Source organism: Ceratotherium simum, chromosome 1 (assembly GCF_057802395.1).
Source record: "Ceratotherium simum simum isolate JZ-2026a chromosome 1, ASM5780239v1, whole genome shotgun sequence".
In the NCBI taxonomy this organism is placed as follows: Eukaryota; Metazoa; Chordata; class Mammalia; order Perissodactyla; family Rhinocerotidae; genus Ceratotherium; species Ceratotherium simum.
Genome location: NC_141900.1, coordinates 27,533,333 through 27,547,145, shown reverse-complemented (window position 1 = coordinate 27,547,145; position 13,813 = coordinate 27,533,333). Strand labels below are relative to the sequence as shown.

The following is a 13,813-nucleotide window of genomic DNA, read 5'->3' as shown; positions in this document are numbered from 1 at the left end:
GGAGATGAACACGTACTGTTGGACACTAGAGATCCCACCTAATCTAATAGTTTGTTACAGAGGAAGAGTGATATCAAATCAAAAGGTTTATTAATGGAAGATTATGTGGGCTTGAACGTCAGAATGGTTTGTCTGGGATTTAATGTGAAGGGAAATACCATAAACATTTTGGGCAGTGGAATACTATGGTGAAAGCAGTGTTCATTCTGATTGGAAGGAGAGACACTTAGAAAGCCTTGACTGAAAGGTATGCTATTGTTATGGTCAGATGTGGAAGTATAAAGATTTGAACAAGGGATCAAATAGGAATTAAAAAAGAAGAATCCTTGGATATAAAAAAATGAGGAGGGCGGGCCCAGTGGCTTAGCGGTTAAGTGCGCACGCTCTGCTACTGGCGGCCTCGGTTCGGATCCCGGGTGCGCACCGACGCACCGCTTCTTTGGCCATGCTGAGGCCGCGTCCCACATACAGCAACTAGAAGGAAATGCAACTATGACATACAACTATCTACTGGGGCTTTGGGGAAGAAAAAAAGGAGGATGATTGGCAATAGATGTTAGCTCAGAGCCAGTCTTCCTCAACAAAAAGAGGAGGATTAGCACAGATGTTAGCTTAGGGCTGATCTCCCTCAAAAAAAAAAAAAAAAATGAGGATATTAGAAACCTTACCAAAAAATAAATAAATTGATACACATATATTGCTAAATGATTACCACTGTAGTGTTAGCTAACACTTCTATCACCTCACATAATTAACATTTTTTTGTGTGTGTGGTGAGAACATTTAAGATCTACTGTCTTAGCAACTTTCAAGTATATAATACAGTACTATTAACTACAATTAATGTACTATACATTAGATCCCCAGAACTTATTCACCTTCTAACTGAAAGTTTGTACCCTTTAACATCTTCCTATTTACCCCACCACCCCACCCCTGGCAACCAGCATTCTACTCTCTGTTTCTGTGAGTTTGGCTGTTTTAGATTCCACGTATAAGGGATATCATACAGTATTTGCCTTTCTCTGTCTGACTTATTTCACTTAGCTCTTATATAAGTGTATCAAATCAACACATTGTACACCTTTAATGTGTTGGTGTTATACAATGTTATATCTGAATTATATATCAATTACGAAGATAAAATAAGAAATAATATAAAAATAAGTAAATGAATTTAGTGACAAACATAGGGTGTAAGTTAACTATAATTCTGAGTTTTAGTGCATATGAGAATATTTGCTGAAATAAAATGTCAGAAGTGTTTTTATTTTGGGAGTGTAGGGATGAGTTTGATTTAAAACGGTAAAATTTGAGGTATTGACAGGAGAGTGCACAATAGTTTTATTTACACCCAATCATGGGGTTTATATTCTGAATTAACTGATTTGCTTTGCTATATACCATCCATAAGTTCTGTTGTCTAGGGAACACAAACACATACAAAATAGTATGTTATTTTGAAGTCTCAAATGATCCTGACTTAGAGGTGATTCAGTAGCCTTATTTTTGTTGCCTTTTATATAACCTCATCTCTTACCTGAATCTGTCTTATTTTTCATATGTAAGGGTTGTAATAGGTGTTCACTTTGCAATCAACTATGGATTCAGTCGTGCTTAAGTTGATTAAATGATTTATTTTATTGCTGATAGGTGAGAGTAGTTAAATATGATGATAATATGAAAATGGGAGCTGCTTATAATTTGACAGGGGCTAACATATATAAAATATGTGAATAAGTATTACTACAAAGCTTTAGTTATTTTTAACTTCTAAAAGATATCTCTCATTCTGTTCCTTTTTCCTTTATATATTGCTAAATTTCTATACCTTATGCTATCTGTTTTTAGATACACAGAACCCTCATTGCTATATAATTAACTTTATGTTCAATATATTTTATTAAGAAAAATTAAAGACATTTTTGTCAAAAATTTAGACAACTTTTTAAGCACTGCTCAGGCACACCAAATATAAAATTTTTACGAACTATATTATTATCACCACTATCTAAGAAGATTTATTGACTTACAAAAACGGGAAACATGTTCCTATAGAATCATAATTTGTTTTTTTTTTAAATAAATACATCATTATTATCATCTAATTGGATTTATTTGCTTAGGAAAATAAGAAACTTTTTCTCTGTCAGAGTTCACATTTCTCTACGTAGCACATATCTGAAATCATTTTCCAGTAAATTCTCCTTATCTTTTACAGTATAGAACTTGCTGTGTTCAAGCTTATTTCTGAGCTACAGCTAATAACTACATGTGGGCCATCTAAATGATTAAGTCTCCGTGTACCATTTACTTCATTGAATATTCCACTTAACTTCACAACTTGTCTTTGTTATCTGCTACTCCTGCAGACAGACAAATATCCCTTTATGTTAAATGAAAATGTTTTACGTGGGTTATCTGGATCTGTAGAATTACCAGGAACTCACTTTCTAATAAGTGCTTTTATTTTTAAAACTATTCTAATTTATCCTTGGCTATAATACTGTGTATCTGTATGTGAGTTTCTGCCACTTGTTTATCTATCGGTTCGAGAGGTGTTCTGGACTTACTGCAGTGGAGATATCAGAGACATTCTCGAGCCAAAACAATGATATTATCCTAACACGGAGTCCTATTGATCAGAAACAAAATTAAAATCCAAAAACTATTTCATGAAGTCAATATACTCAAGTCTGAGCTGGAAGGCGGGAAAACTAGTAAGAAAAGCTAAAACTCGTGTTTCTGAAGGAACCGAAGCATTCTAAGGATTCAAAATTATATACAGTAAAATTATATATAGTAATTATATATAGTTTTATATGTATAATTATATATAGTAATTATATATATATACACACATATGTAAAATTATATATAGTATAGTGAAATTATACAATTTGGAATTGTTCACTTAATGACATCTAGCTCCCTTACTGTGGCCTTCAGTCCATCCAAAGACTCTAACTCAAATAAATCTAAACCTCTAGATTTATTTCTAACTCCACAGTTCAACCTTCATCGTGTACTCCCACATGAGTACATTGCCTTTTTTTCTCCTTGTTTAATTTTTATTTCATTTTGTTTTCTAGAACCTATCTTTTCTTTTCGTATCTCTATATGCTTTGACCCTAGAGCCCCATCTCTGATCATATGCATCTTATGCATCATTCAAAATAGAATAAACACACTGCCTTCCACGTGAAGGCTTTCCCAAAAGTGATCTTACTTTACTTCGTTCTCTCAGAGAACTTGATTTTTATCTATATTACAACTATCAAATTTTATCTTCCTTCAGAATTTATTTTGTATATGCTCTTTTTAAAGAAGTATTGCAATTTAAGCAACTACAGGTAGAGGTGGCTACTTATATATATATATGGACATTTCATGTACCTAACACAGTGCCTTGGATGTAGTGAATAAGAGGTATTTGTTAAATTAAGCTGGATAAACAAGTCAAGATCATAGATACTAGAGATGAAAACAAGTATCAGAGTAGAACTTCAGAGTATTCAGTTTCTAAATAAAATGAAACAAGGGGGAAAAAGCAGATGGAAAATGCCAGGAAACACAGAGTTACAATTATCTAGGTCCCTTCCTGTATACCTTTCCCATCCTGCCCTCTTAACCTATGCCAGTATTTTCCATGGGGTTTCTGGGGTGACCTAATGAAGTCAGTTTACAGATTCCCCAGAAGTTTTATTGACCGTGTGACATTAACCTGCATCATTGGGGATGGAGTAGGATGGGGAAATGATATGACATTCCAAGCCCTAGTCATAGGAATATGCTTTTAGGTGGTTAAAATCTAAGTACATCTTAGAATAATCTATTATTTAAAAAATGTACAGTCTATAATAAGTAGTTTCAGTGACTCAGTGATACTGTTTTCAAATATCCACATATGGAGTGCTTCTTATGTGTCAACTCTAGTTCTAAAGGTTTATGTGTATAAATCATTGAATCTTGGTTCCCACTTCTGAGAGTTAGAGCTATTATTACCCCCATTTTACTGAAAAAGCTTAAGTAATTTATCCATTGAAAAATCTAGGTAGACTAGCTCCAAAACTCGTCTCTTAAGTTCTACAGTACTCTGTTTCCAGTCAGAGAAGACAATTTTAAAAAAGAGTCAAGAGACTAGACTCTTCCTGTTAGCAATTGAATGACTGCCTTCTAGTCTTCTCTCCTGCCTGTGAATCTTACTGGTGGTTCTACTCTATAGATCCTCAGTGACTCAGCGTTTGAAAACTTGATCTGAGAATGCCCGCTGTTTTGGGACCAGTTACTTTTCAGAAACATATGCCCATCACAAAATTTAGCATTGATACGTGAAAGATAAGACAGACATCAAAACTACCTAGATTCTAGCAATATAAATATTATATAGCAATAAGCAGTTTCCCGGGGCCAAAATAATACTCTCCTAAGAAGATAAAAGAATGTAAGAAAAAATAGTGAAGCAGATTTCAAACACTCTATGAAGCTTTTACCTCCTATACATTCTCCAAGCTTTAAAACTTGACTGAGGTCTGTGTAACTGGGAAAAGTTCTGATCTGTATCAGGATATGGATTCAGTTACTTAAATGATGGCTATCATAATAGAGACTATATATATTTCTCTCAGGTAAAACTTCTACTTATTAGGTAAATCAGTTAGTTAGGGTAAGTCTGGTGCATGAGGTTTCCAGTAACTGAGGTTCCATCCATCTGCCATTCCTTAGATTGTTGTCCTCATCTGTATGATCAAAACTGGATCAACACTACCACATCCACTGTTGAAGCCAAAGAAAAGGGGAAAAAAATTAGCGGAAGGCAAGCATCACAACCCCAAAGTTCCCAAAGTTGTACATATCACTTCTGCTCACATGCTATTGACTAGAATTTCATCACGTGGCCCCACCATGGCAAGAGAGACTATCACAGTCGGTTCCCCTGGCAGTGCAAGTATCTGTGCACACACTTTTTCCCACACGTAGAACACACTCCTTTCCATAGGAGATGACCCAAAGTCCCAACAAGTTAGTACATCCAGCTCAAAATCCAGGATCTCCAGGTAACATACAGTTCTCTCCGTCATGAGGATGTGACTTTTCCTAATTTGTCTACTTATAATACAGCAGAATACCAGTTACTTTTTCTGCCATATTCCCATCACTGTCCAGATGTCTAATATACAATGGTAGTGTCTTCTGAACAACTACAATAAAAACTCCCGCTTGGAAAAAGAGAGTGCGAAATACAGAGCAGTCACTGGTCCGTGGTATGTATCACAATCCATCAGACAAGAAATACAAAAACCTCCTACTCTTGCATAAAGTTTCTTGGTTAGCCCATCTGATTGCTGCTGGTAGAGTTCTGTGGGAGTAACTCTCTTGTCGAGAACCATCACTGGCATATCTGAAGTGGTGTGCTTGGGGCTAAACAGCTTTCGTAGTTTGCTTCTGCTGCAGGTTTGGAACCCAAAAGTTGCTTTAGGGTTCACAACAATTAGAAGATTTCTGCAGACTAGGCTTGTGGTTTCTTTGGTAATACAAACAACATCAAAGACAGCACTGAGTTGCCTTCTACTTTTTTTCTTCTGGTGAGTTTCTTGTGCAAACAATCCTAGTCCTAAGATTTAGTCTAGAAATCATTCTTAAGTCCAATGTCTTTTATATATTTACTGGGTTCTGAAGTTAGCCCATCCTCATCTCTGTCATCTTAAAGGTGGCTTACTTAAAGACACTGCTGAAAACAGAAAATTTAATGTTATAATAGTAGTGGACATCACTCATTTTTTAATTGGCCATCTGTTCCTGTGGCAGAGTCTGCCAGCTGCCCACCAAAGTTCTGTCCTTCCATCTCATTGTAAAGTTTTGCTTTTGGAAATGACTGCCTAGCCAGAGAGTACATTTCTCAGACCTCCTTTGCATCTGTGTAGGACCAGTAGAACGCGAGTGAAAGTAATACAGTCATGTGTTGCTTAACGACGGGGATACATTCTGAGAAATTTGTCATTAGGCGATTTCGTTGTTATGCGAACATCATAGAGTGTACTTACACAAACCTAGATGGTATAGCCTACCACACCTAGGCTATATGGTGTAGCCTATTGCTCCTAGGCTACAAACCTGTACAGCATGTTACTATACTGAATACTGTAGGCAATTGTAACACAATGGTAAGTATTTGTGCATCTAAACATATCTAAAGGTAGAAAAGGTACAGTAAAAATACTGTATAAAAGATAAAAAACGGTACACCTGTATAGGGCACTTATCATGAATGGAGCCTGCAGGACTGGAAGTTGCTCTGAGTGAGTCAGCAAGTGAGTGGTGAGTGAAGGCGAAGGCCTAGGACATTACTGTATACTACTGTAGACTTTATACACACTGTACACTTAGGCTACACTAAATTTATAAAAAAAATTTTTCTTTCTTCAGTAATAAATTAACCATAGCTTACTATAACTTTTTTACTTTATAAAGTTTTACTTTTTTTTAAACTTTTTGACTCTTGTAATAACACTTAGCTTAAAACACAAACACGTTGTATAGCTGTACAAAAATATTTTCTTTCTTTCTATCCTTATTCTATAAATCTTGTTTTTTTTGTTTTTTATTTTTTAAACTTTTTTGTTAAAAACTAAGACACAAACACACACATTAGCATAGGCCTGCACAGGGTCAGGATCATCAATATCGCTGTCTTCCACCTCCACATCTTGTCCCACTGGAAGGTCTTCAGGGGCAATAACACACATGGAGCTGTCATCTCCTGTGATAACAATGTCTTCTTCTGGAATGCCTCTTGAAGGACCTGCCTGACACTCTTCCTGAGGAGATGTCACTCTTTTCAGAAATATGTCCATGGTGGTTTGCTTGGTTTGTTTCTTTTTTTCATCATAGTTTTGCTTGTAAGCAGATAATGCACCATGAACATTCTTCTCTATTAATGAAAACCTTTTAGTGTTGAGGTACATGTTTTCAACCTTTTAAGGAGCTTATTGAGGTCTGCAAAAGCTTCTGCTAAACCCTTCACTGTGAATTTTATTGGAGGTTCTTTTTCTTCTCTTGCAGTTTCCTTTTCTCTTGCTATGATATTATAATGGCTACAACGTCACTGGGCGATAGGAATTTGTCAGCTCCATTATAATCTTATGAGACTGCTGTAGTATATGCAATTTGTCATTGACTGAAACATCATTATGTGGCACATGACTGTATGTGTCACCTCAAGCCTGAGATTGTTATGACTTAAGTATGCCTTCTCCACACTTTCTCCCTCCCTCTGGCAGCTGCATGTCAATGCCCTAGGTGATGTTGGAAACCAAGTGTTGAAGAAGGCAAAAGTTCCACCAGCTATAGGTCTCTGAATACCTGCTTGAAGCAGAATCTATGCCTCCATGACTAGTAATATCTAATTTAAACTGTTATATGAGTGAGAAATAAACTTTGTGCTAGGAAACAGAAGATTTGAGATTGTTTAAGTTATTTTCTGTTACCATAACTAATATAGAATCTTCTTTCTATGTTTAGGGTATTTTTAAGGTTAAAAGTTTTACTGGGGAGCAGAGCCCATTTCCTAACAAAATCTGAAGAGCCAACTATTTCTTCCTAGATTCTCTGGCACCTTGGTATGGGTACATACCCCGCGTTCTGTTAATGAGACTCATCCAGAACCTTGATGTGGGAGCCATGATGCAAATTAGGGACTATGGAGAATCCGTTCTGGGTTGGTTGTAGTAGGGCAGCAACACTCAAATTCCTGGAAATTGTGGGAGCTATGCAATATACATTTATTGAATTAATTCTGGCTTAAAAAATGGTCCAAATTCATTATCATGGCTTATAATTCAGAACCATGACTAATACTCCATAGGCGATGACTGAGACAAGCCTAAAATAATGATCCATGTAACATCAATTAGATCCAGGCAATAGGACCAGGGTTGGCTTTTAAAAGCATTTTTGAATATATGAAATTTACTTTTTTTTTCTTTTAATGAGACTAAAAATGTGAAGTCTCTTAGAATTCAAAAAATGCATTTGAACTTTTTAATTGGAAATGCAGTTAGCTGTCATTTAAAGTGCTGTTTCCACCAAGAGAATCAGCCCTCAATTCATCATTATATGCTTTATTATTTCCTAGCAGCTGAAATGACAAACTGATACTCTATTATTTTTAGACCATATTAACTAGAAAATAGCTCTACAATCTGCATACTTTCCCAAGAATTTTTCTCTAACACGTATTTCAGTATTCTGAATTTCAGTATTCTGAATTAATGTACAAATAAACACCTTTTTAAATCAGTGATTTGATGACTAACATAGCATACCCTTAATATTATGTGAAGTAGAATTGTAGTCCAGTAGATTTAGTCAAAGACACACCCACAGTTCATTTCCAGTTGGGGAAAAACCTTCTCATACATGATCATTATCACCATTAACAATGGCATTCAGAAATGAGATGCCCACATTGTGGACTGTTATTTCAAGTCCTTTCTCCTGTCATCCCAAAATCTTATTGGAAAGTGAAAGGGACATGTAAAATGAGCAATGTTTCGCTTTTTACAGGGAATTTAGGAGCCCTGACGTCCTCTCAAAACATATAGCTTTCACTATGCATCATTATGAAACTGATTATTTCAGGGAATTGCAGTGTATGGTTATTATCCTTTTTAGTATTTGACCTTCCATAATTCTGAGCCTATATCAATAATGTACCACTTGAATGCTGCCATGGGATTTTATAACAAATTAATTAGTAATATCACAGAAGAAAGTACATTGTTTAATTTTACCATAATATAAATATCTCACTTTAGTATAATCAAGGGATATTTCCTAATAGTAAATATCTCAGAAGACTTCTAAGAGAAGAGTATTAATACTTTTAAATATAAACTAAGATTATAAACTATATTAATTTTAATGGCCTGGGTCATATTGTAAATTATAACTCTTTTTCTGCCTTTAAAGAAAGATCAATTTTATGGAGCATAGTAATACATATCACAGTTAATTTCAATTAGCAATTATAGTGAAAACAAAATCCTAGATGAATGTGATCTGCAAAGAATTCAGAAATCTAATTTAAACGTGACTTTCAAATTCGTTTTATTAAACCATTTATCAAATGTATCGGTTGACCACTTTCAACTCATAGTGGCCGCTATTGTATTGGCATTGGTGACTAATCTCACTTCTCTCATCTCACCCACACACTTGTATCAGTCTGAGTCCACTCAGGACAGAGAAAACACACAATATTTGAACAGGGAAAGTTTATTTTTTAATAAAGAATTATTAACTGTAACAAGGATTGGAGTAGTGAGGGGCTGGCTAGAAGTACAGAGAACTCTGAATAATATAGGAAAAACCAGATATAATATGATATAATCTAATATATAATAGACTACTACCACTAGAGCTGAGATAGAGAGCCCAAGAAAGTGACCTCAATCCCCCAGTGCCCCAGGGCTGACATCCCAGATCTTATAGAGGACATATCATGGCCCACTGAATGACAGAAGGGTCACTACAGTGTCACACTGGAAGGATTTGCTCTAGGGTTCCAAGTGTCCCGCTGGAGGCACTCCACTACAAAAGTGCTCAGGGAGTACTGCTGCTGTTAGCTGCTGGAGAGCCTGAGAGCACTGCAGACACCTTGGTCTGGAGAAGCTACCCATGTTACGGGAGCTGAGCTCTGGGGAAGCTGCAAGCACTGTGGGAGCTGAGCTCTGACAAATACACGTGCACCACAAGAGCCCAACACCAGGAAAGCTGCACCTGCTGCAAGAGCCTTTGAGCAAACAAACCGGAAGCAGGAAGCAAAAACCCTTTTCACGTTCAAGGTCTCTCTTTTATCATCTGCTGACAAAGCTGAAAATTGTGCTTGTTGGTCAAAGAAAAATATTTAAAAGGCCCAAATCCATTTTCATAGAGCAAGGTAAAAGGTGAATTTGGAGTTGAGGCAATAGATGTATAACCAACACAACATTGTACTGAAAGTAGGACATAATTTATTTAAATTTGTAGTTACTACTAATATCCTAACTTGAGGAGTCAGATGTTATAGAGGAATAGTTGGAAGTGAACTAACATTTCTCCCAGCATGCTTATTGCTTAATTTCAGTGCTACCACACACTTACAAAAAAGGTGATATTTTATCTCACTAGCTCTAAATTTCCGCAAATGCAAATTGAAGGAATTAAAGTAAACTTTACTATTTCAGCTGCATTGACTATATCAGTAAATGGTGGTTGGGGGAGTGCTATATTTAGACTTACTGTTTCATATAAATGTGATTAGTCATTTAAAATGAATAAATCATTTTATAATGTAGCCACTAATAAGAAAGAAATTTCACAGTCAAGGAGAGGCTCAGTAGTATACATTTTTGACATATCCTAATTGGCGGAATTATCTTAGTTTGCTAATAAACCTGATTCTCTGTAAAGTTCTCCATAATTTCTGTAGTTTCTCAATAAAGAAAAGGGCCAAATAGATTGGAGGGCATAAGTCAAATGAATTATTATTAAGAAGTTTCCCAAGAGACTTATGTCCAAATGTGTTCAAGGAGAGAACTTCTTCAGCAAAAAATTATCATCCAATTTATCAGCATTTATTGTTCTCATTGGGTCTAAGATGTGTGTGTGTAAAGCACTTTAATTAAAGTAAGTATAGATTTAATTAGAATAAGTATAAATTAATTGCATTTAAAAATCAATGCAATTAGACAAAATTTTTTTCTGATTACTGCAAAATGATAAAGGCTCTGAAACTAGCAGAAGATTCTTGAATTTGTACTTGAATTACTTCAGATCTTTCAAATAAATTTAAGGAGAAAAGTTTTTGTGGAGTTATGTTAATTATACTTTAACCTTTTAATTATAATTTCAAATGGACTTGCCATTATCAAATATGTGAATAAAAGAGTAAAAAATTATGCTATTATATGATAACAATCCAAGAAAAACAAGTCTTTTTATTGACCAATATCGTATGGCATTGAGTGAAAATATAAGGAACAAATAACTGATAATACAATTCCCATTAGTGGCCAATAAATTTTCTTTAAAGGTAAATTTTTCTGTTAGTAAAAAGGAAAGAAAATATATAACCTCCAGACACCTGATAAAACATGTAAGTTGGCACCCAGAAAATCTCTGTGTCTACAATTATTTATGAGGCAAGGTGAAAAAGAAAACTGACTATGTTAACTTTCTTTTGTACTGCTGTGTTGTTTTCCTTTTTTAAAAAGAAAAAGATTAAGGACATAAAATTATATCTCCCATCTGCCATTGCTCTGGATAAGTGGAATGTGTCAGTGGAGTTTTGTGACTTTTTAAATATTTTTATAGGTCATATCTAATGTTATGGTTTAATTTCTCTTTTCAATTTAATTTAATTTCCCTGTTTTTTTTTTTAGCTTCTCCATGGGTTGATAACAGTAGAACTCCAAACAAGATTGACCTTTATGATGTACGCAGAAGACCATGGTAAGAATTTTTAGGTAGTCGTGAAAAGATAAAATGGAAAAAACAAGGTTACCGTTTTTGTAAAAATGTTGGAAAAAGTCTTTCCATTATTAGGATGAATATAGTCTAATTATTTAAAGAGCTCTGTTTTTTTTAATAAATTAATACAGTTAAAGGTAGACAACAATAATGAATATTGTTGAAATGATTTATCAGATGCATTTCAAATAGACTACTTGAAGTTTTATATTCAATGCCATCTCTAAATCTCTTTTAGCTGGTGGGGATTTCTATTGAAAGGTTCCCACTTTGCTTGGAGTAGAGCGCTAACAAAGTGTCTAGCTAGAGTAGAAGGTAATTTGCCTCTGGCAGTGAACTAATGAGAACTGCCCCCAAGGTAAGAGCTGTCCCTAGTTATAATGATATAGCTTAGGTTTCATTTTTCCAAAAAGAAGGTTTATTTGTTCCTCACTGCTAAAGCAACTCATTCTCCTACAAACAACTTGAAAAATACCAAATAACTCATAATTGTACCCACTGGGAAACAACTATTAAACTAGTGAATTTTATATGTTTTTTAAAAATTTATTTAAGTGTGGATATATATATATTTTAATGAGTTAACGTTTTATATAAAATAGTGCTTTGTAACCTACTCTTGCATATCAATACCTTTTGAGTGCCTGTTTTTTCAGAGACACACCAAACATCATTTTAAAACAATGACTATATGGTAATTTATTTTAAAAATCTCATTATTGGACATTAGATTATTTGTTTTTGCTAGGGTTCAAACAAATTCTAAGATGCATAATGGTTGATTCAAAGAAATGTACGTAAGTCTTTTAAAATGCGGTGTTAAACATCCCAATAGCAATTTACATGAACACCAACCATGTATAATAGTGCCATATATTATTAATTCACATATTATTCTTGTTAATATTTCTCCAAGTGATGTGACAGGGAGCCATGGGTTGTTGAGTGGAGGCAAAGACTATGACACCATATGGTTTAGATTCAGGAACCGATCGTCTTGGGGAAACTTACAAACTACGTGCCAGCCAGAAGAGGGGGACAATATCCTGTCCTCTCATCTTCCCATTGAGAGGCATGCCAGGGCTATTGTTAAGATTCTAGACATGAACTAGATTTGCCTTCCATTGGAATATCCCGGCAACCCTGCCCCTTTACCTTCTTAAAGAGAAACACACTTGGATGCAAGTTATAAACCCTGTTTCATGAACACATAGTCCTCAGTAGATAACTAACTGTGCTGGATATTGTCTGAAAACGAATTGTCAAGTTATCTGGCAGGCTTCTGAGAAGTTAGATTTAGAGTCATGAGCAAAGAGGCCTCAGATAGAAGTAGAAAGTTGAGTTCAGGTGCAGCTCTTCCTGTCGGGGAAGGCTGGCCACTTGTTCCCCATCAGTCTGTGCCAGGCAACATGAGCTTTTGGGATCATTCCCCTGCAATTAAGTTTCTCTCTTGACAATTGCCAAACCATCTAAATAGAACTCTCCTAGAGTCTCTTTAATATGCAGAGATTCTGAATCTGTAGGGCTGCCGTTGAATGTGGGAATCAGCATTTTGAACTGGCTCTCCAGGTGATTCTTAGACACTATAAAGTTTGAGTCACCACTTGAGACTCTTGGTAATAACATTATATATTGTTCTATTTTTAATTACTTTATGGTCCCTTTGTATTTCTTTTCTTTTGATGTTGTTTTTTTCATGTTCCTAGACCACTTATCTATTTTCGTGTTTATTTTTTGCTTTTAAAAATATGGCATAATCTTATGATTATTTGTTATTATTATTATTCCTTAGAGTAAGTTTTAAAATCTGTGGTCAACAAATTGGAGTTTAGGATAATTTTTTTTTCAGGAAATTGTCCTTCTAGAAGTTAATTTCTTTTGCTTCTGGTATTAAAACACATCTCTTTATCTTTTGTTATAAATATCTGTAAAATATACTTTAAATATTATGCCTCTGACATTTCTACTATCATGTTAAATATAACTTTTTAAAATTGACATTGCAGAATTGTGAATGAAAGAGCATTGTCTTCTGAGATAGAATGGAAGTAGGGCCTTGCTTGGAAAATACCTTATCGCAGAGATCAGTAAATATTAATTCGACAAATTTCTATATTTGATATTTTGCAAGAGAAAAAATATTCATATGGTATTTGTTTCAGGTATATCCAAGGAGCTGCATCTCCTAAAGACATGCTAATTCTGGTTGATGTGTGAGTAGTTAAATATTATATATTTATTTATGTACTGAGAATATAAGGAGGATTCATAGATAACAGTAATATGTTGGGACTGAGAAATA

The 13,813-nt window shown here is 34.8% G+C and overlaps 1 protein-coding gene across 6 annotated transcripts in view; it reads left to right on the top strand.

The window, feature by feature from the left end:
• Positions 1–13,813, top strand: part of CACNA2D1 (calcium voltage-gated channel auxiliary subunit alpha2delta 1) — a 504,823-nt gene that overhangs the window by 378,664 nt on the left and 112,346 nt on the right. For all 6 annotated transcript variants that reach the window (XM_087445189.1, XM_014788140.2, XM_014788141.2 and 3 more), the window contains 2 exons: positions 11,424–11,493; positions 13,674–13,724. In XM_087445189.1, the coding sequence (XP_087301315.1) occupies positions 11,424–11,493; positions 13,674–13,724 (121 nt within the window). The remainder of the gene's footprint in view (positions 1–11,423; positions 11,494–13,673; positions 13,725–13,813) is intronic.